This window comes from Mya arenaria, chromosome 8 (genome assembly GCF_026914265.1).
Source record: "Mya arenaria isolate MELC-2E11 chromosome 8, ASM2691426v1".
Lineage (NCBI taxonomy): Eukaryota > Metazoa > Mollusca > Bivalvia > Myida > Myidae > Mya > Mya arenaria.
Genome location: NC_069129.1, coordinates 39,353,813 through 39,378,874, shown reverse-complemented (window position 1 = coordinate 39,378,874; position 25,062 = coordinate 39,353,813). Strand labels below are relative to the sequence as shown.

General features: G+C 37.0%; 1 protein-coding gene across 3 annotated transcripts in view; it reads right to left on the bottom strand.

The window, feature by feature from the left end:
• Positions 1 to 2,450: 2,450 nt before the first annotated feature.
• The window catches only part of LOC128243406 (protein naked cuticle homolog 1-like), a 70,816-nt gene continuing 48,204 nt past the window's right edge, over positions 2,451 to 25,062 (bottom strand). For all 3 annotated transcript variants that reach the window (XM_052961179.1, XM_052961180.1, XM_052961181.1), the window contains 3 exons: positions 11,940 to 12,041; positions 10,568 to 11,067; positions 2,451 to 9,753 (listed from right to left, as the gene is read on the bottom strand). In XM_052961179.1, the coding sequence (XP_052817139.1) occupies positions 8,895 to 9,753; positions 10,568 to 11,067; positions 11,940 to 12,041 (1,461 nt within the window). In that variant the 3' untranslated portion in view covers positions 2,451 to 8,894. The remainder of the gene's footprint in view (positions 9,754 to 10,567; positions 11,068 to 11,939; positions 12,042 to 25,062) is intronic.

Genomic DNA, 25,062 nt, shown 5'->3' with positions numbered 1-25,062 from the left:
TACCGTTCGTTCAATAGCTATGGAACATTCTCCTACCGTTCGTTCAATAGCTATGGAACATTCTCCTCCCGTTCGTTCAATAGCTATGGAACATTCTCCTACCGTTCGTTCAATAGCTATGGAACATTATCCTACCGTTCGTTCAAAAGCTATGGAACATTCTCCTACCGTTCGTTCAATAGCTATGGAACATTATCCTACCGTTCGTTCAATAGCTATGGAACATTCTCCTACCGTTCGTTCAATAGCTATGGAACGTTCTCCTACAGTTCGTTCAATAGCTATGGAACGTTCTCCTACCGTTCGTTCAATAGCTATGGAACGTTCTCCTACCGTTCGTTCAATAGCTATGGAACGTTCTCCTACCGTTCGTTCAATAGCTATGGAACATTCTCCTACCGTTCGTTCAATAGCTATGGAACATTCTCCTACCGTTCGTTCAATAGCTAAGGAACATTCTCCTACCGTTCCTTCAATAGCTAAGGAACATTCTCCTACCGTTCCTTCAATAGCTAAGGAACATTCTCCTACCGTTCGTTCAATAGCTATGGAACATTCTCCTACCGTTCCTTCAATAGCTAAGGAACATTCTCCTACCGTTCGTTCAATAGCTATGGAACATTCTCCTACCGTTCGTTCAATAGCTATGGAACATTCTCCTACCGTTCGTTCAATAGCTATGGAACATTCTCCTACCGTTCGTTCAATAGCTATGGAACATTCTCCTACCGTTCGTTCAATAGCTATGGAACATTCTCCTGCCGTTCGTTCAATAGCTATGGAACATTCTCCTACCATTCGTTTAATAGCTATGGAACATTCTCCTACCGTTCGTTCAATAGCTATGGAACATTCTCCTACCGTTCGTTCAATAGCTATGGAACATTCTCCTACCATTCTTTTGATGGAACATTATCCTACCATTCATTTGATAGCTATGGAACATAATCCTACCACTCATTTGATAGCTATGGAACAAAATCCTACCATTCATTGGAATGTTATTGAACATTATGCTACCATTCATTCGATAGCTATGGAACATAATATGCTATCATTTATTCGATAGCTATGGAACATCATCCTACCATTCATTCGATAGCTATGGAACATCATCCTACCATTCATTCGATAGCTATGGAACATCATCCTACCATTCCTTCAATAGCTATGGAACATCATCCTACCATTCCTTCGATAGCTATGGAACATCATCCTACCATTCATTCGATAGCTATGGAACATCATCCTACCATTCATTCGATAGCTATGGAACATCATCCTACCATTCCTTCAATAGCTATGGAACATCATCCTACCATTCCTTCAATAGCTATGGAACATCATCCTACCATTCCTTCAATAGCTATGGAACATCATCCTACCATTCCTTTAATAGCTATGGAACATCATCCTACCATTCCTTCAATAGCTATGGAACATCATCCTACCATTCCTTCAATAGCTATGAAACATCATCCTATCATTCCTTCAATAGCTATGGAACATCATCCTACCATTCCTTCAATAGCTATGGAACATTCTCCTACCATTCCTTCAATAGCTATGGAACATCATCCTATCATTCCTTCAATAGCTATGGAACATCATCCTACCATTCCTTCAATAGCTATGGAACATCATCCTACCATTCCTTCAATAGCTATGGAACATCATCCTACCATTCATTCGATAGCTATGGAACATCATCCTACCATTCATTCAATAGCTATGGAACATCATCCTACCATTCCTTCAATAGCTATGGAACATCATCCTACCATTCATTCGATAGCTATGGAACATCATTCTACCATTCATTCGATAGCTATGGAACATCATCCTACCATTCATTCGATAGCTATGGAACATCATCCTACCATTCATTCAATAGCTATGGAACATCATCCTACCATTCCTTCAATAGCTATGGAACATCATCCTACCATTCATTCAATAGCTATGGAACATCATCCTACCATTCCTTCAATAGCTATGGAACATCATCCTACCATTCCTTCAATAGCTATGGAACATCATCCTACCATTCCTTCAATAGCTATGGAATATCATCCTACCATTCCTTCAATAGCTATGGAACATCATCCTACCATTCATTCAATAGCTATGGAACATCATCCTACCATTTATTCGATAGCTATGGAACATCATCCTACCATTCATTCGATAGCTATGGAACATCATCCTACCATTCATTCAATAGCTATGGAACATCATCCTACCATTCCTTCAATAGCTATGGAACATCATCCTACCATTCATTCAATAGCTATGGAACATCATCCTACCATTCCTTCAATAGCTATGGAACATCATCCTACCATTCCTTCAATAGCTATGGAACATCATCCTACCATTCCTTCAATAGCTATGGAATATCATCCTACCATTCCTTCAATAGCTATGGAACATTAAAAAAATACACAACAAGACGAGGTAAGTTTTATAAACAAAAAATTAATCATTAATTTACAATAATATCCATCTTTGGTTTGATACAAAAGTAATGGCTGAAGACATGCATAACACTAAACTACTACACAACAGATGAAGACAGAGATACTTTCAATAGAGTCATTCATGTTTTATATTTCATAGCATCAAGGCACCATCGAACTAAAGAATGTAATTTTCCAGAATTTCACAAAATATAAAGCTTATATCGCTGTATGACAAAATGTAGAATGAATATTTCACCTTGACAAAATTATATGGGTATCTTTGATTATTACAAAACACCTTGCATAAATTTTCAAATGACAATCCTTTAACCAACAATTTCATCTAGCTATTAAGTGTTGGTCAAATTAGACTGAAAGTTGTTCTTGCAAATTGACCAATCAAACCACTTTTAATGGTTGATACGTCCATTTATAAGACAGGGCCAAAAACTTTGTGACATACATGTATAATATCAAGCAAGGAAGAGAAATAACGAGGAGAGACTAATGCAAGTAACTTTTCACAACCAGTGGTTTTCAACGCATTGTCATTTTGTTTATTCACTAACAAAGAAAGTTACAATATGTAAAAATCACTAACAATTGAAATGAAATCCTTAAATATTTATTATAAAAATACCTTATTTAAAAAATTGACCGAGGATGTAAATTACCGGTTAGACAAAAATTTCGTAAACATTTACAATTAACAAAATTCTACAGATTTTAGTGAAATATTCAATAATGTCAAGAAACTATTTCAATAAAACACTAACTTAGAATTAAAAACACTAATTTAGAATTAAAACAACATCACGTTATGTTTATAAGAAATCGAGGCCTTATAGAAGAATATATATGGTACTTAAAGTCTGTACAAAATTTGCACAAATAATCCCAAAGTCATGAACAAATGAGGTAGACAATGTTATGAAATAATATACACACAAATGACAAAGCAAAGAAAAAACAACAGGTGAAAAAATGTACAAATAATGAATGTTGTCGAAAACTTCTTATTGTTGGGTTTTGTGTAAAACACTTAAATTGCATGAAGATAATAAATTATTGTACACTCAAAAGACAAGACTTAAAATTATGACTTTATTTATTATAAAAAGAGCTGTTGTTGGACAGCCTGCTAAAATGCATGCCCATTGTCTTAGAAATAAATACATTAATGATGTAATATGCACCTTTCAAAAGCAATAAAAAAGTAAATAAAAAAGTCAATCAAGGGCCATAATTTGTATTTTGGGTTAAAATGGAGTAGAGTAACCTAATTTGGGCGATGGCTACTGTGTTAAGTATTAAGGGTATTGAATGAACAGAATTTGAGATCTGAGTTAACACCTAAAGTTGCCCCAAAACTTGAACCAAACTTTTTAAGTCTATCAACGGCAATAATTTGAATTTAAGATAATATGGATTTATGTAACCAAATTGTGTGATCAGGCCGTAAACAATTAGGTGAAGTATTAAGTCAATTGAATGTAAGGTATAGAAGCAATTGGTGAAAATACCAACTTGCCCTAAAACTTTAAGCAGACACAATGTGCCCTAAAACTTTAATCTAAGTTCCTAAGTCAATCAGGGAAAAAAAATTGTATTTATGAAAATATGGAGTTATGTAACCTCATTCTGTGATGGTCATGGACAACTGTATGAAGTATTTAGTGAATTGAATGAAGGGTTTTGGAGTTACAAGTGAAAATGCCAACTTTCCCTCAAACTTTAACCAGACGCAGATGCTAACGCAAGTAGTAGCCTCCTTATTCTTCAAATAGTCGAGCTCTTAAAAATGATTTTATGTCAAATAATTAGGGATGGCAACGAGTACCCGATAGAACGTCCGAGTAAAAGTACCAAATCACTACTCGAGTACTCGGAAAACAAATCTATAAAAATCACCAAATACACGATTTACAGACAAAATATCAGATCTGGTTAGTTGCCAAGAGGACAATTTACGGTCCCTCTAATCCAGCTGTGTACACAATTGACCTCAACCAATTAGTTGACAGTTGTTGTGATAGTTGCAAACTGTCAACAAAGGACCCCTATTTCAAATTAGCACTGATGTCAATTAGGGAAGTTTTGATAGCGGTACTTTCACCTACACAATTCTATTGTATACCAATTAGAGACCTTTCAAGAATTATGAATATTAATGAGGTAAACAACAATAACACAGTACGAAAAAATATAATTTAAAAAAAAAAAAATTGTAGAGTAAACAACTGAACTTCGTATTGAATTTCCTTCACTATTTTTATGTAAGCTATTAATATTCGTTTTTTTGTAATTCTGATTGTTGTTCATTTCCGCAGTGCATATAAATTTGTATAAAATGAATCGAATAAGACAAATTAAAAGCCTGAAACAACATTTTATATCATTTTTTGTTAAAATACGTAAAGAAAGTGTACTTTAAAGGTGAAAATGACCAATAATATGACCAACGCACAATATACGTCATTTACGATAAATGTATACACAATCTTGCCTTTGCGAACACATATTCATTTTTTCCGAGTAATCGAGTACCCGAGTACTCGATCGAACGATCGTCCGAGTACTCGAGTATTAATTTTACTACTCGTTGCCATCCCTACAAATAATACAAACATAATTTCCTTCTAATATCGCCTATCGTTAAGAATATTGATAAGTAATTTCAAATTCCTTTCTTACAACAAACAAGGATTAAAAGTCCCTCTCATAGATTCTGTGTTGGCCATAAGAAAAATTCTAACTTGATATAAATTGAATTATTTTATTTATTTTTATATACAACTGTCAGATATTCATTTCACCTGAATATTGTAAATACAGTTGTAATATTATTCAATTCCCAATCTACACTGATGCTTTTCACCAAAATGTATCATTATCTGTCACATTTTTAATTAAGTTAAACATAGGAACTCTTGCATCAACTTCCGATAAAAAAAACACTTTCCATCATTGTTGTTTGTTCATATTATACACAATTCTTTTACTAAACATGATTCCCTTTAAAATTACAATAAGCATTTACAAATCATGACGTACATGTATCTATATACAGCATTATACATGATGTACATTGCCCACAGTGAACAAAAACCTTACACATACTAGTAGTTGTGTGCTTGTGAAAACTCTATTGATTTATCAACCAAATTGAAAAATATTATATTTTCGCAACTTAACACTTTTCTTCAAAACACGCCCTATAATGATGATATTATGTCATCGTCCATGTTCTATATGTACAGCTGATGATGCATCACACAAGATGCTATAAATATTACACTAATGCCAAGACAAATTCCACTTGAAAAGTTCGAATTCTCAGGGAAAAAAGTAGGATAATATCTAAAACAATTGAGGGAAATCCATCTTTAACCTAAGTTGACTTAAGGTATCTGACCCACAAATAAGCTAGTGCTCCCATAGAAATAATAACTAGAACGTTAAATTTTGATGCCTGGCAACCTCATATAATTTAAAAGGCCATTGCTTGCTGATTATCAATATGTTAAATAAATCACTTCAACTTCATTAAACATCGAGTTATTATAGTTTGTAATTTCAGGCGCGTAGGAGCTGGGGCCGCACCGCGGCCCCAATATTCTGGCTAGTAACGGCAATGGGGCCGCAATTTTTTGATACAGATTTTCTTAATAATCGTATTTTAAATAAAGCTACGCGCATATAGATCAATAGCAGTCTGACAAGATATTGAATAAACAGGTCACCATGTCATAATTAAACCTGTGACCATCTTTGGTGTGACACTTGGGTATGAACTGTTAAAGCACAACCTAAGCAGGGCTCTGACAAACAAATGTCAGCTTCTGAAGGTCACGATCTTGCCCATGTTTCAGTGTCTAAATGTAATAGTGAATAAATGTTACTAAAGATAATAGTTTTATATCTATCAACTATTTTAACCGAATAAAGATAAAAACATGAAAATAATACCTGAACTCACTGGAAATCGAGTCTTTCAATGCTTAAAATTGAAAAAATCTCGAAGGGAAGGGACACCCCTCCCCAGCCAACCCCTACCGCGGTCCCAATGTCAATTTCCTTCCTACGCGCCTGAATTTGGGTCTTTATTCAACAGATATCAGACTTCAAAAGACAAACACCTATTTGCATTATTATGGCAAACAATGTTGTCTGTTATTATATGTTACACATCTATTAATAACATCAGTCTGCGAAATAAGCCACACGCCCGATGCCCGTGGTGTATAAAAAAATCCGTTGGGCCTGTCAAAATCGGCAGAGAGTACGCCCGGCGGGCCTATGATTTTTTATGGACAAATACCTGCTTTATTTCGCAAATGATCGATTTTCTTTTTTGTGTCCACAAAAATTAATCATATAGTGTGTGATTGCATTACAATGCTTCACGGTATACACTCTTTTAATTACATTTATACCATTTTTCAAATTATCTGCCATTTAATGACGTCACGATGGGATAGCCGATAACACTAACAGAACCAGTTGATCAATTTTCAGCGATGGAATACGATATAAGGTACAGAACAGACTTCATGTCTTTAAAAAACATTAATTTATTAATGTAGAAAACATATTTCGTATCAACTAATCAAAATTGCCGCGCCTCGACTTAAAAAATCGGTTTGTCACATATTTTCGCGACTCGTGATTGTTTAGAATTGAACATTGATCAAGCCCAGTCGCGAATATATGTTTGCAAACCCTATTTTAATGTTATGGTATGAAATTTGACACATATCTTAATATAAGAGCTGTTATTTTTTCATGTTTGTATTCTTCTGTTTGCTGCAAAACATAATTTAAATGTGTTCCTGAAAGCCATATAAATGGCTATGATGAACTGTGACCTGGCAAACGACTGACATTGAATTGAAAAGGACACTAAGTTGATTTAATGATTGCAGCTAAAATAATTCATGTGGAACAATAAATAATTTTAAGAACTTTCACATATTTGACCAGGCGATTCCATTGTCGCCTTTCGGTAGCATCAATTAGATATCATGGAATGTTTGTACTATATTAAATAATCAATATTCCATGTGCATTGACCTTCATGATCACTACAACTCATCATCATGTTCCGATTTCACTATGTCGTGCACTGATTGGCTAACGGAATTTTCGTAATATTAAATAACTTGATAGATGCTATTTTTGTTTCGTCCTATCTTTGGCATTTGCTAAGATGCTTAGCCTCGACTCGCACCAAAGCAGATAGTATTTTTATGCAATAACTTACATACTTAAACGGTATACGGTACTGAAATCATTGAGTAGTCCAATATAATAAATATTTATGTTTCAGAGGAAGACCATTGACAGCTTAGACTCGGAGGACTCAGATGCTGACAGTGGCGTAGCTACATATAGGCCATGTAGGCCTGGGACTACAACTTTTTTGAAAAATGATATAATTTAAATAACCAAAAAATGCAATAAAAACTAAAAGCTACCCAAACACTTTGAACAAAAGTTTGTTTTATTTTAACCCTGGCAAGTTTAATGTTTAATCAAACTCTGGCAGAGTGTATTACTTGATTATATTGTAATCATTGCAAGTATAATTGAGTGTGTGTAATGTGCATATAAAAGTCCCAAAACTCACAAAGAATCATCGGGCCTACAAGTTTTTTAGGCCCTAGCTACGCCTCTGACTGATGATGATGTGGAGATGGCTGAGGACCATGTGTTTTCTTTGTTGTCCTTTTTACAAGAGAATAGCATTAAATACTCTATGAAGTGGTCAAACTTGTTATTTTTCTTTTGGGCCTATGAAATATGATTTCAGCCTATGGATTTGTTAAGGTTATAGGCCCAAATGGCCTATGCTTATTTTTTTTTATTTCGCAGACTGTAACATTCTCTTTTTCTGCAGATTAAACCCTTTCAATTCATTCCAAAATAATATTGGGTCACCACCTACATATTTGTGGGTCAAATACCTTAAAACTCAATTTAAAGAAACCAAGGAGATAAGCTTTTGCATTTTTAGACAATTGTATAATCTCTTTAAAATGATTTGATAAACTAAGGTAACTTCATCCTTAAAAGTATGCCCATCTATTTAAGGGCTGAAAGAGAAAGCTCTAAGTGACATTAAAAAGGGAAGCAGATACAACCTTTTACTCATTTTAAACTCTAAGCCTCCTTATAATGGTAATAGTAATGATGATTTGCGTATTATAGTTTTCTCTGAAGTCTTGCTAGCCCTTTGAACTTAATCTATCAATTCAAATACAATATAAAAAGCATTAATGTACACATTAACACCCTTTTAGGCTTGTAATAATGGCAATAGGGGTGATGATGTGTGCATTTTCAATTTTCTTCTTTGTAATGAAGTTTTGCTTGATTATGAGTTCATGCCTATCCATAAGACTACAATATTTATTCCACCCATGAAAACTCCTAAGCCTCGTAATAATGGTGATAGTGATGATGATGATGGTGTTCATGTACATGATGGTGCTCATGCCGTTGAATCACAATTTTATCGCCCTCGTAATCCACAGTATGTTCACGCTCAATCCATTCAGCCACTTGCTGCATGGCGAGATGGTGGTTTTTCTCGCGATGACGGTGCCGTCGGTGATAGAAAGGTGAAACAATTTCCGGAATCTGTGGGGGTAAACTCACTGGTCGAAACATGGACTGCGTTTGTGATTGTGGCTGGGACTGTTTTAATGTGGGAGAAGTCATTAACAACGGTGGATTTCCTTTTGTAGCACGCACATTACTCACATTAGAATCCTGCGGGTCAAATGATCGCGATCGAAAATGTTCCGTTTGAAAACTAGAAACCTCATCATTTTTAGGGCAGTGATTAGTTTTAGCACTGGTTGGGTCACAATGCACCGTTGCATGTTCATGTGAACGTGACCTAAAATGTTTCGGAACACAAAATTGTCCTGCAGATAATGCTGAAAAGGGTTTTACTGGCTGAAAACTTGAGGTACTATTTTTCACTTGAGAATTATTCAGTTCGGAACTTTTTCCAGTCTCTAATGCTGCAGTTGAGTTGTCTTGAAATTTGGATGAGTTATTTTCGACTCCGGCCAAATCTAGGTAATAATTTCTCCGATCCTGGCACTCCTTAGGAGCGTCAGTTTCCACTTTTGCAGGAGAGTTGTTGGCAGACTTAGATACACCCGGTGGTTTTAACTGTTTCATATTGTTTTCCTTGGCAGAATTGGTTCTAGCTGATCTCTGTCGACTCTTCCCCTGCCGATGTTCAGGTGGGCAGCCTCGACAGTCACTATGGTGACGTCTAAAAGAGAAAAAAGTTTAGGAATTTTTGTATGATCAAGAGTTCAAATTCATAGTTATTGACAAAACATGAGCACTGCAAAAAGATGCCAAACATGGTGACAGTCATCAAAATAATGACTTTTGGAAGAACCAACCCCCAATTGTAACGTTTGTGCATGGCATCAATTTTTTTTCACAAGCCCTGCTATATAAAAATCCAGGTTTGCAAGCCCTGACAGCATTTTACCATTCCAGGTCTTGCAGGCAAGTGTTAATTTTGACAACACAAGGACTTTACGCTTTTTTTTTTCTTTTACAAGAACTCGCACAGGAATAACAAGAATGTGACAAATGCCCCCAAAAAGCCTCTTAGGACAGATTGCCACTAGTATTTTGGCATATATAGCTGGATAGCATTTCAGCTATTAATCGCAAACAGACAACGACCATAACCTTTGACCAACTGACCATAAAATCAATAGGGTTCATCTAACAATCGTGAAAAACATGCCTGCCAAGTTTGAGGTCGCTTTGCCTAACATTCACATGTGATTAATCAGAAACGTCATACACCAATGGATGTATTGGGGTCATAAAAACAGACAAACTAAAAGTGTTAAAAAGTATTCATTTTGTTCTTAAACTGTTTTCCTCGATTGATATCACTTAAATCTACAAACACCAGTACTCGTTGACAACCATGATCTATTAAAAATCAGCTTTAATATAAAATTTAGTTTACAATTTAAGTTCAGCAAGTTCATATTACCCAAGGTTCACGGTTTATACACAATATATTAAACATGAAGCATTCCTTATATAAATGAACATACCTGACAGGCTTTACATGGTTTCGCTCCATATTTTCCTGGACAAGGTTAACCAGCTCCTTGTGTTTGTGCGTGCTCACCTTCGTCTTTGCCCCCGCCTGGGCCTCAGCTTGGGCTTCATTAGTACATTTCAGACTACCCCTTGGCCCTACCAGATTGTTTAGTCGCGAAATATCCTTAATTTTCACTTTTCCATTGTCTTTGTACTTTGCACTATCCTTGGATTTAAAGTTAAGACTTTCCTTAACTTTTGGGTCAGCATGACTCTCTTTCACTTTCACTTTGGAGTTGTCTTTTTTCTTTGGACTAGGTTTCTCTTTCTCCTCTTTTTCATTGTTTGCTTTGGTGGCTTTTCCACCTTCACTGACTGGACTGGTTTCAGTGCTTATTGAAGCCTCCTGACCCACGCTCAGTCGAAGTTTCAGTGTTTTTGTCCCGTTATTCGGGATTTTTATTGAAGAACCAATGGCATCATACAGCGCTTTAAGTAGACCAACCAGATCCTGAAACAAAGATGAGTGATTGTTTTCATTTGCACTAAATGTGTCTACTTGTCATGGTTAATAAGAATTGTCATTTTATTTCATCAAGCCATCATAAGTCTCACCAACCAACTTTACACAATCTTGTTAATAGTGAGTGGCTTATTGATATTTAAGTATTTGAATGTTTCGACCTTGAAGTCTTCATTGGTGTAATGCATTCAACTGCAGATTATTCACTCTGATTACTTAAGGTAAATCTTGACATGTTATATCATTATTCTAGTCAAGCTCAACAACATAAAACATTATATAAATATAAATAGTATTTGTAGATAAAAAAAAAATGCTTTTTCAACTCAACCTCAAAGACATTAAATATTATATTACTATATAAACATGAATATCATTAGTTCATAAAAAATATTCTAAATTTATGTACCAGCATCCAATTGAAAAAAAGGTTGGTAGACTATCCAGGTTATCTTTTGGCCAATTTTCACATTAACATGAGTTCATCAGTTAATAGTTATAATTGGATAAATCAATAACCAATCATTAAACATTTTGGCCGCCCTGACCAAAGCAGAGAGTTAAACCAGTTTCAGGGCATTTTCAAATCCAGGCAGAAAGTAGGTGCAAAGTAAAATGGTGAACAAGTAACATACATTCCAAAGAGCTTTAATTAACAGTGGCAAACTACAGATTGAAAGCCAACACTAAGGTATTCATGTGATAAAGACCCATGTATGATTCCTGGGTGATTACCAGAATTAATCATCGAGGAAGAGACAACTGGAAATCAAACTTGGGACCCTCTGATTCAGAGTCTGACCTGAACAACTGGGCATCACAACAGTTTAAAATTCAGATACACAAGGACTATTTCCTACCTCCTTGGTAATTTTCCCGTGCCCATCAAAGTCATAGAGAGTGAAGGACCATTCCTGTTTGGCGTTTTCTCCGCCACCAAAGTGCACTCCACACTCAAACTCCTGAAAATAACACAGACAAAAATTAAGCCTAAAACTTCATAAATATATCTATCAAAATGTATATGAAGGGAGGCTACTCAGTATTTTCAATGTATCTCATTTCTCTCCGTGTTCTCCCTTGTATTAGACCATACAAGCTGTTAGCAGAACTGTGGATTAGGTTCTTCTGTTTGGACCAACCAATGACCTCTTGAGTGAGAGTAAATTTCTGGTCTATATCAATTTTTTGTACATAGAAAACCTCTTCAGCTGGTCCTAGAATGTTGAAATATTTTAATAATTACCATTACTTTTAAATAATATTCTAAATCAAACTCAAACTGCTTAATTTCGTTCCATGCTAGACTGTGTAAGCCTAAAGGAGCAGGGTGCGGATGGGTGGGGCGGTCAGCCTCTGAAGTTATAAAGGTGTGCGAATGGGTGGGGCGGTCAGTCTCTCAAGTTACACGGTGTGCGGATGTGTGGGGCGGTCAGCCTCTCAAATTATAAGGTGTGTGTAGTGTTGGGTGATCAGCCTCTCAAATAATAAGGTGTGTGGAGTGTGGGGTGGTCAGCCTGTCAAGCAATAAGGTGTGCGGATGGGTGGGGCTGTCAGCCTCTCAAGTAATAAGGTGTACAGATGGGTGGAGCGGTCAGCCTATCAAATTATAAGGTGTGTGGTGTGAGGGGTGGTCAGCCTCTCAAGTAATAAGGTGTGTGGAGTGTGGGGTGGTCAGCCTTTCAAGTTATAAGGTGTGTGGAGTGTGGGGTGGTCAGTCTTTCAAGTAATAAGGTGTGCAGATGGGTGGGGCGGTTAGTTTCTCAAGTTAAAAGGTGTGCGGAGGGGTGGGGCCGTTAGTTTCTCAAGTAATAAGGTGTGCAGATGGGTGGGGCAGTTAGTTTCTCAAGTTATAAAGGTTTGGGGATGGGTGGGTCAGTCAGCCTCTCAAGTAATAAGGTGTGTTGATGGGTGGGGCGGTCAGCCTCTCAATTTATAAGGTGTGTGGATGAGTGGGGCGGTCAGCCTGTCAAGCAATAAGGTGTGCGGATGGGTGGGGCAGTCAGCCTCTCAAGTAATAAGGTGTGCCGATGGGTGGGGCGGTTAGTTTCTCAAGTTATAAAGGTGTGTGGATGGGTGGGGAGGTTAGTTTCTCAAGTTATAAAGGTGTGTGGATGGGTGGGGCAGTTAGTTTCTCAAATTATAAGGTGTGCGGATGGGAAGGGGGGTCAGCCTCTTAAGTGAAAAGGTGAGCGGATGGGTGGGGTGATCAGCTTTTAAAGTGAAAAGGTGTGCAAATGGGTGGGGCAGTCAGCCTCTCAAGTGAAAAGGTGTGCGGATGGGTGGGGCGGTCAGTCTCTCAAGTTACATGGTGTGCGGATGGGTGGGGCGGTCAGCCTCTGAAATTATAAGGTGTGTAGATGGGTGGGGCGGTCAGCCTCTCAAGTAATAAGGTGTGCCAATGGGTGGGGCGGTTAGTTTCTCAAGTTATAAAGATGTGTGGATGGGTGGGGAGGTTAGTTTCTCAAGTTATAAAGATGTGTGGATGGGTGGGGCAGTTAGTTTCTCAAATTATAAGGTGTGCGGATGGGGAGGGGGGTCAGCCTCTTAAGTGAAAAGGTGAGCGGATGGGTGGGGCGATCAGCTTTTAAAGTGAAAAGGTGTGCAAATGGGTGGGGCAGTCAGCCTCTCAAGTGAAAAGGTGTGCGGATGGGTGGGGCGGTCAGTCTCTCAAGTTACATGGTGTGCGGATGGGTGGGGCGGTCAGCCTCTGAAATTATAAGGTGTGTAGATGGGTGGGGCGGTCAGCCTCTCAAGTAATAAGGTGTGCGGATGGGTGGGGCGGTCAGTCTCTCAAGTTACATGGTGTGCGGATGGGTGGGGCGGTCAGCCTCTGAAATTATAAGGTGTGTAGATGGGTGGGGCGGTCAGCCTCTCAAGTAATAAGGTGTGCGGATGGGTGGGGCGGTTAGTTTCTCAAGTTATAAAGGTGTGTGGATGGGTGGGGAGGTTAGTTTCTCAAGTTATAAAGGTTTGTAGATAGGTGGGGCGGTTAGTTTCTCAAGTAATAAGGTGTGCAGATGGGTGGGGCGGTCAGCCTCTCAGGTAATAAGGTGTGGGGATGGGTGGGGCAGCTAGTTTCTCAAGTTATAAGGGGTGGGGCGATCAGCCTCTCAAGTTATAGGCTGTGCGGGGCGGTTACCCTCTCAAGTTATAAGGTGTGTGGATGGGTGGGGTGGGTCAGCCTCTCAAGTGAAAAGGTGTGTGGATAGGTGGGGCTGTCAGCCTCTCGAATTATAAGGTGTGTGGAGTGTGGGGTGGTCAGCCTCTCAAGTAATAAGGTGTGCCGATGGGTGGGGCGGTTAGTTTCTCAAGTTATAAAGGTGTGTGGATGGGTGGGGAGGTTAGTTTCTCAAGTTATAAAGGTGTGTGGATGGGTGGGGCAGTTAGTTTCTCAAATTATAAGGTGTGCGGATGGGAAGGGGGGTCAGCCTCTTAAGTGAAAAGGTGAGCGGATGGGTGGGGTGATCAGCTTTTAAAGTGAAAAGGTGTGCAAATGGGTGGGGCAGTCAGCCTCTCAAGTGAAAAGGTGTGCGGATGGGTGGGGCGGTCAGTCTCTCAAGTTACATGGTGTGCGGATGGGTGGGGCGGTCAGCCTCTGAAATTATAAGGTGTGTAGATGGGTGGGGCGGTCAGCCTCTCAAGTAATAAGGTGTGCCAATGGGTGGGGCGGTTAGTTTCTCAAGTTATAAAGATGTGTGGATGGGTGGGGAGGTTAGTTTCTCAAGTTATAAAGATGTTTGGATGGGTGGGGAGGTTAGTTTCTCAAGTTATAAAGGTGTGTGGATGGGTGGGGCAGTTAGTTTCTCAAATTATAAGGTGTGCGGATTGGGAGGGGGGTCAGCCTCTTAAGTGAAAAGGTGAGCGGATGGGTGGGGCGATCAGCTTTTAAAGTGAAAAGGTGTGCAAATGGGTGGGGCAGTCAGCCTCTCAAGTGAAAAGGTGTGCGGATGGGTGGGGCGGTCAGTCTCTCAAGTTACATGGTGTGCGGATGGGTGGGGCGGTCAGCCTCTGAAATTATAAGGTGTGTAGATGGGTGGGGCGGTCAGCCTCTCAAGTAATAAGGTGTGCGGATGGGTAGGGCGGTCAGTCTCTCAAGTTACATGGTGTGCGGATGGGTGGGGCGGTCAGCCTCTGAAATTATAAGGTGTGTAGATGGGTGGGGCGGTCAGCCTCTCAAGTAATAAGGTGTGCGGATGGGTGGGGCGGTTAGTTTCTCAAGTTATAAAGGTGTGTGGATGGGTGGGGAGGTTAGTTTCTCAAGTTATAAAGGTTTGTAGATAGGTGGGGCGGTTAGTTTCTCAAGTAATAAGGTGTGCAGATGGGTGGGGCGGTCAGCCTCTCAGGTAATAAGGTGTGGGGATGGGTGGGGCAGCTAGTTTCTCAAGTTATAAGGGGTGGGGCGATCAGCCTCTCAAGTAATAGGCTGTGCGGGGCGGTTAGCCTCTCAAGTAATAAGGTGTGTGGATGGGTGGGGTGGTCAGCTTTTTATGTTATAAAGTGTGCGGATGGGTTGGGCAGTCAGCCTCTCAAGTGATAAGATGTGTGGAGTGTGGGGATGGGTGGGGCGGTCAGCCTCTAAAGTTTGAAGGTGTGCTGATGGGGGGGGGGGGGGGGGGGGGGTCAGCCTCTCAAGTTATAAGGTGTGTGGATGGGTGGGGCGGGTCAGCCTCTCAAGTGAAAAGGTGTGTGGATAGGTGGGGCGGTCAGCCTCTCAAATTATAAGGTGTGTGGAGTGTGGGGTGGTCAGCCTTTCAAGTAATAAGGTGTGTGGATGGGTGGGTGGTCAGTCTCTCAAGTTACACAGTGTGCGGATGGGTGGGGCGGTCAGCCTCTGAAATTATAAGGTGTGTGGATAGGTGGGGCGGTAAGCCTGTCAATTTATAAGGTGTGTGGAGTGTGGGGTGTTCAGCCTCTCAAGTAATAAGGTGTGTGGAGTGTGGGGTGGTCAGCCTCTCAAGTAATAAGGTGTGTGGAGTGTGGGGTGGTCAGCCTCTCAAATTATAAGGTGTGTGGAGTGTGGGGTGGTCAGCCTCTCAAGTAATAAGGTGTGTGGAGTGTGGGGTGGTCAGCCTCTCAAATTATAAGGTGTGTGGAGTGTGGGGTGGTCAGCCTTTCAAGTAATAAGGTGTGTGGAGTGTGGGGCGGTCAGCTTCTCAAGATATAAGGTGTTTTCACATGATCACTCCTCCACAAATTCAATAATAACATTATTTTGTTTGGCTCCAACAAAAATACATGTACTGATTTTTGATTCCATTATGTTAGCAATAACCTCATCTGAGGAGGGGTTGGGGGGAGGGGGGGAGCTATATATAGCACGACCTTAGTCTGATCACAATCAACTCTAGGTGATTGTTCTGATAACCAAGTGATTGATCTCCCAATTTCAAAGGTAAGCTTATCAGACAGGCAACTTTTAACCCCTGACTTGTTTCCAATATAATGTTAATCACTGAGTAAACAGGTGAAAATCCCTGGAATTTGTCCTGATTAAACATCAATGCCTCTCCTAATCCTCAGTCACTCCCCTGTAAACTGTACTCTATAGACATAACTCCAGATTTGTTTCCATTTTTCAACCACCCTTCAGCAAGAAAGTGTTACAATTGTTGTCCTTCAAGGACTGGTACATTTTTCATGAAAAAAAATTCCTTAGTTCAAAGTGCCACATAATTAGTTTAGTTTATACTAATTTATTTTAGCTAAATTGAGAAGACAGAGCTTATACTATAGATCAAACTGCTGCTTGAATCACACATATGTATTTAAAACCACCCACAATTTCAGCATGTGGATAGTCTTAAGGCCCCCAAAAAATAGAATAGTTTGGTTAGGCTTACATCCTTTTCAAAAACAGGTAGTGTAGGTAGGCTTTCTATTTTTAAAAAACTGACTTTAATAACGGTAGGGTTGGTGCCTATTTCGTACTGGTAGGGTCAGGTAGCCCGAACCAAACATTTGATATTTTAGGCCAAAGAGGCACATTTATTGAGATTTCTGAATGACATAGGTCTTAATTAGGGGTTAAAGGGTACTTAATCCCCATAACTATAGCTGCTGTAACTTGCTGTTTGAAGTAAAATGTTAAAGTGAAAATTTGTACCTGAATTGACTATTCTATATTGCATGTCATACAAGGATCTACTAGCCCTTGAAAATAAACTCAACCAGGTAAAATTGTACAATTACACCATCAGCATTAATCAGTCTAATATGTTTACCTAAGGATTAATGTAAGTTTTATTACCACACCTAAAATAACTTGTTACATCTATATAACTTCATAACATTCAATCTTAACTTTAATACCTCAACATCCCATAGCAGGGGAAAGAAACGCTAGAAAGCGGCCATTTTTGCCGCAAGGAATGTCTTCAATCTGAACATCAAAAAGTATATAATGTATCCACACGTACACACCACTCTTTGAAGCCTTATCATTGGCCAAACCAAGGAAATATTTGAGCTTCTTGGCATAAATCCGGTATATTTCCCTGAAATGTGTACAATGCTTAAATAAATTCCTGTTTTTTGGGTGTGCTTTTTTACCTTTTTATTTAGAATTACAAATAATCTTCAAATGTTTGAGGAGTGTCCATTTCATAAACTAAATACCATATACATTCTCACAGTCAGACCCGGTTTGTATTAATTTAAGACCTTTGTGCCTTAACTATGAACAACATTTTCCAATCAAAACTTGTTTTAATTTGTCATTAACTAAATTTGTGTAAGTGTTGTGTAACCTACTTTTTGGAAACTAGCCGAATAGGGTATTTGATAATAGTAAATAACTGCATGTACAATAGCCTATTTGGAAGTGTGCTGGTAGCACTATAATAATCAACCAACAGTGTACATAAATGTGTCATGTTGTTTGAAACAATGCCTTGAAAAACATTAATGGCAACACATTGTTTGACAGAGAAATAATCTGTATTTATGTTTTCAATCATAGTAATCATAAGTATATGTCCCCAGAATCTGAAAAAAATCATTACCGTATTATATCATGTATAAGACGCTAGCATAGATAGGACGCAGGCAAAATAATAGTTGAAAAAACAGGTAAAAACCCTTAATATATAAGATAGGACGCAGTGGAAAAATATCAAAATTGGAGCCGAAAAATTGAGGTTGATAAAGTATTTATAACATATATTGAAGTAAAAAACAAACAAAAAATTGTATATAAGGCATAATTCTATAACTGTATTGTGTATTTCGATAATTATCGTCGTATTTCGGTAATTTAGCGTACACAACAATGATATGTCTTGACATTTTGAGAACATTCACGCATATTACAAATGCCGTAATATTCCCGACACGCCTTCTGACTGACAGTCAACCGTTGCATCCGTTGCAATAGTCCCCAATGCCTTCTGAATAACAGTCAACCGTTGCATCCGTTGCAATAGTCCCCACATGCCTTCTGAATAACAGTCAACCGTTGCAACCGTTGCAGCCGTTGCAATCGCAACTGTGTATTGTCAAAACTGATGATTGTTTTGTTAAGGCGTGTCGCTGCGCGGATTAAAGCATGTCGGCATAATTAATGCGTGTCAGTGCCAGTGGAAGGCACGTCGGGTAAAGTGCGAACAAACAACCATACGGTATTACCATCGCTATAGTTTGTTCTATTGATCTTTTTCTAATGACAGACAGCGGGTGTTTTTCACACCTTCGCACATTTGAAAAGATTTGATATTTTCGACCTGAAAAGAACTTGGAGAAAAACAGATGAAATTCTAATAGCATAGAAAGGACGCAGGCAATTTTTAAGATGAGAATTGGGGGTAAAAAAGTGCGTCCTATGCATGATATAATACGGTAATGTGAAAATTCAAACTGAAAATTTAAATAAAGTATGTGTGACATAATAAGTCTAAGTAAAGGTCATATTTTGCAACCTCTTGATAAGCGTCATAGAACCCCACCCCCTACCCACCAAAGGATTCCTACTGTCTTTAAAGACATTTACCGTCTATAAAGACAATTATCATTTATAAGGAAATTTACCAACAAGGACATGAAGCTTCATTTACCGTCATTAAGGACATTTACCATCTATTTCCCGTCTATAATAAGGACATTTACCATCTACTTCCCGTCTGTAAGGACATTTACCATCAGGGCTTCTAAAACTTTGGAACCTCAATCGGTCCGGACCCGGCGACGACCCCCCCCCCCAAAAAAAAATCCCCCCCCCCCCTCAAAAAAAGAAGGACCTGTTCAATAGTCCGATTTTATAGAAATGCCATACATTTTCGCGACGTCTTTTCTGTCAATATTTTTTGCGATGTGGCAATTCGTAAGAGGGCTCTAGAGCCAGCATAGCAGATTCGGATTGTCATTGATACAAGTTTAATTCAAATGAGATTCTCATCGAGTTCTGCGGCGTTTCTAACAAGAAAGACTGCGATCGTTATTAACTGTGGCTGTCGGGAGGCGGTCAGACGACAAAAAGTGAAACAGTATTATGATTTATTTGCTTAATGCTTCTTTAGTGGGTCAACATTCAACTGATAATCTTGAATAATATTATATACCTCGATTTATAATCGGGGCAACAAGCTTAAAGTGTGATATCGACAACGATTTTTTCATTACTGCGAATAAATATGACGTAAGCGGCGGACTCAGCTGTCAGACTATGTAGTTAATCAAGCGTATCGCTGTTGATATCCTATATATTGTTACGTTAATTAATTCGGTATTTTAATGCTTTCACGGATTAACAATGACATGCATTGATCTTTAAAGCCGTTTTTAACCAGCAATGGTTCTTTATAACAATTTAAATCTAACTGTTTTGTAATCAACAAACGGATATCATGTAATAATCGACGACGACATAGCATATTGCCATGTGAAAATATGGACCGATTTTAACACTTAATTAGGAAAGCTGCAAGCAGATAATTAACACATAGTTTGTTTGATTGTGTCTTCTGCTTATACCAAAACACATGATTGGACCGATTGCAAGCGTCTGCTAATTAGCGGAAAAAGCAGCTGGTTGCATCGGTCTCAATCTCATGGTAACCAAGACACTTTTATGACCTATTGGATGTAGTTTTGAATGTGTGAATGACCCATGAATGTTTGTGTATTACAATTTCTACATCTTTTACTGACTTAGTCGTTTTGGACCGAAATTACAAAAAAAATAAGAAAATTTCGGACCGATTTTTTTTACACTTTTTGAAACTGAAATCGGTCTGGCTTGGTCAAAATCGGTCCAGACCGGCAAATTGCCGGTTTTTAGAAGCCCTGTTTACCATCTATTAACTGTCTATAAGGACATTTACCATCTATTTACTGTCTGTAAAGACATTTACTATCTATAAGGACATTCACCATCTATTTACTGTCTATAAGGACATTCACCATCTATTTACCGTCTATAAGGACATTTACCATCTATTTACCGTCTGTAAGGACATTTACCATCTATTTACCGTCTGTAAGGACATTTACCATCTATTTACCATCTATAAGGACATTTACCATCTACTTCCGTCTGTAAGGACATTTACCATCTATCTACTATCTATAACGATATTACCATCTATTTACCACCAATAAGGACATTTACCATCTATTTACCGTCTATAAGGACATTTACCATCTATTTACCATCTATAAGGTCATTTACCATCTATTTACTATCTATAAGGACATTTACCATCTATTTACCGTCTATAAGGACATTTACCATCTATTTACCGTCTATAAGGACATTTACCATCTATTTACCGTCTATAAGGACATTTACCATCTATTTACTGTCTATAAGGACATTTACCATCTATTTACCGTCTATAAGGACATTTACCATCTATTTACCGTCTATAAGGACATTCACCATCTATTTACCGTCTATAAGGACATTTACCATCTATTTACCGTCTATAAGGACATTTACCATCTATTTACCATCTATAAGGGTCATTTACCATCTATTTACTATCTATAAGGACATTTACCATCTATTTACCATCTATTTACTATCTATAAGGACATTTACCATCTATTTACCGTCTATAAGGACATTTACCATCTATTTACCGTCTATAAGGACATTTACCATCTATTTACCGTCTATAAGGACATTTACCATCTATTTACCATCTATAAGGTCATTTACCATCTATTTACTATCTATAAGGACATTTACCATCTATTTACCGTCTATAAGGACATTTACCATCTATTTACCGTCTATAAGGACATTTACCATCTATTTACCGTCTATAAGGACATTTACCATCTATTTACCGTCTATAAGGACATTTACCATCTATTTACTGTCTATAAGGACATTTACCATCTATTTACCATCTATAAGGACATTTACCATCTATTTACCGTCTATAAGGACTTTTACTGTCTATAAGGACATCTATATATAGCTACCATCTATACCGACAGTTTAGCTACCATCTATACGGACAGTTCATTTAGACATTCACCGTCTATATGAATATTTACCATCTATTTACTGTCTAGGACATTTAATAACTGTCTATATTTCTATAAGGCAAAATGGTGTTAAAGAATGATCAGAAAATCACATTTTTCAACAAACTCAGAAGTTTACCGATAGGAAAATATGAAATAATCAAGAATAACACTCATTTCAACACTGATGAAAACTTAACAGATAAACACTTGAATAGCCATTAAAATTGAAGTAATTTCTCAGAAATCTATTGCAAAATATCTTTATTGGAATTCAGCGCATTTATTGCTCTTTTTCTTTAAATTTTTTTCTTCCCTAGTTTTTCAAAAGATTCTGACTGGTGTTAAATAAAACTTTTTTGTTTTATATATATATATATATATATATATATATATATATATATATATATATATATATATATATATATATATATATATATATATATATATATATTATTTAAGAAAAAAACTATAAAATATATATATATATACTTAATAAGCAAACATATACAAAGCAGCGTCTTGTTGAAAATGAGAAAAAGTAGAAGATAAAACTTCGCATCAAAAACAAAATTACGGCATAACTGAAATGCAGTGAAATGGTTCTGCTGTGCATCAACCCTAATACAAATCTTTTCCTCTCTGCCAAAATATTTTACGCAAGGATGCCCAAAGCCCAAATAAAATGCATGTCCCACTCACAGACCCATTAATCAAATGGCTGAAACTTCTAATCAGAGGAATGAATCATGTAATTTCTCTCAAAGCCAGGAATTTGCTTGAGTAAATAATATATGGTAAGTTGATAGTGTTTTTGTGAAATAAGTTCAAAAGATGCAGTTGTTATTGTGTTGCTCTAAAATTCATTTAAATATAGAGAGTTTAATAATATTCAAATGTTCAAACGGAATATAATTGGCTTCACAAATTTTATTTGTAGTTCACACATAAATTATATGTTTCTTATTAAAAATAAATTAACTTGGATATGCTGTCACAAAGGTTATAATTTCATCCAGAAATTTCAAGCAAAAAAGAGGTTGTTTCTATGTATTGAAAATAATAACAACAGCTATTTTTCTGCAAATGATAACAAGAGCAGTTTCTACATAATGTATTGAAAATGGTAACAACTGCATGTCTCTTTGCGTTGAAAATGGTAGCAACAGCTCTTGCTGCAGATGATAACAGCAGCTGTTTCTGTGTACTGAAATGGTAACAACGGCTCTTGCTACAAATGATAACAACAGCAGTCTCTATGTATTGAAAATGGTAACACCCTGCTGCTGTTTCTATGTATAGAAAATGATAACAACAACAGAAGTTACCGGTAATACATATTGAACAGCTGTTTTTATGTATTGAAAATGGTAACGACAGCTGATTATAATTGTATTCAAAATGGTAACAACAGCTGATTATATGTATTCAAAATGGTAACAACAGCTATTTTTTTAAGTTTTTAATAATAGGTAACAACAGCTGTTTCTATTTAATGAAAAATACAGAAAAATGGTAAAAACTTGCATTATGTATTGATAATGGTAACAACAGCAGCTGTTTATATGTATTGAAAATGGTAACAACAATTATTATTATGTATTGAAAATGATAACAACAGCTGTTTATATGTATTGATAATGTTAACAACAGCAGTTTCTATGTGTTGAAAATGGTAACAACAGCTGTTTATATGTATTGATAATGGTTACAACAGCAGCTTATTATATTTATTGATAATGGTAACAAAAGCAGCTGTTTATATGTATTGATAATGGTAACAACAGCAGCTGTTTATATGTATTGATAATGGTTACAACAGCAGCTGTTTATATGTATTGAAAATGGTAACAACAGCAGCTGTTTATATGTATTGATAATGGTTACAACAGCAACTGTTTATATGTATTGATAATGATAACAACAGCAGCTGTTTATATGTATTGACAATGGTAAAAAAATGTTAACAACAGCAGCCGTTTATATGTATTGATAATGGTAACAACAGCAGCTGTTTATATGTATTGATAATGGTAACAACAGCAGCTGTTTATATGTATTGATAATGGTTACAACAGCAGCTGTTTTATATGTATTGATAATGGTAACAACAGCAGCTGTTTTATATGTATTGATAATGGTAACAACAGCAGTTTCTATGTATTGATAATAGTTACAACAACAGCTGTTTATATGTAATGAAAATGGTAAGAACAGCAGTTTCGTTACATTGATAATGGTAACAATATCAGCTGTTTTTATATATAGTTTATACTGTATTGAAAATGATAACAACAGCCGTTTCTATGCATTGAAATGGTAACAACAGCTAGTTTGATATTTATGTACTTTGATGTATTTTAACAAGTCATAAACAGACAGACAGAATTTCCTTCAGCCAAAATTCATTCAAGCTTCACCATTGGATTGAATTGCAAGACACTGTGTATCTGTTGTTCACATTTTATGTCTTGTTTGATCTGCAAGACTTTAAAAACCTATCCTTGATGGCATGGAGACTCAAACAAATGTTCACAAATGAGCACATACAAATCAAAACAATCAGTGCAAATCACTTTAACAACAAAGCCTGGAGCAGATAGAAGTGGGAAAGGTATAATATGAAGAGGAAGAAATAAGCCCACCCTAGGTACAGTTTAGTTCACTGGTATACTTATTTATTTCAGCTTGATTATTCAGGCTACTGTCAGCTGATATGACTCAATCTCCGGTCCATTTACTGGGTGGAAACCAGTGATTGTGTCCTCTTTGAGAACCCAGTAGAAAACTTGTTTGTATTGGAGAAACGGTCTTCAAATTCTGACAAATTCCTTGGTTTTCGATAATGCACATCTGTTATCATGCCTTTTCATGTGTTGTCTTCGAAATACCTTTTATTATAAGTTCATCCCTTAAAACTTGCATATTTTACTTTGTACTTTACTTACTCTATTTTGTTCATTAGCCTATATGACTTACAGTTGACTCATTTATTTGGCCTTGACGTCAAACTTGATATAATCTACTTACACAAAATCTGTTCATGTTACATTATTGAACAAAAAACTGTGCCTTAGCTGACACTGCTTTAGAATTCATTTATATAATTTGTTATGCATGAACTACTTATAACATATACTTACTATTGAAAATAACAAACAAGATAAAAGATTGAAAGCTAGATGAACGTTTCCACAATGAACTTATTAAAATAAAATGTGACAATTTAAAAAATAGTCTTAATACTTTAAGAATACTTTTATATCAATTTAAGTTTCAAAATTATCATCACCAGGATCTTGTAATAAAATACCAATTATTCACATTCATTTAGTTATCATAAATAATCATTCAAACTATCAAAATATATTATCTTTCAAACCACCAAGTAATTCTGCATTTCTAAGAAATAATTCATTCCTTATTTCATGTTATAATTCACAAAGGCTCGATGATATTAAAATAATAGGATGCATCGTTTTATTTTACACTCCATAGCAATAACTCGGAAAT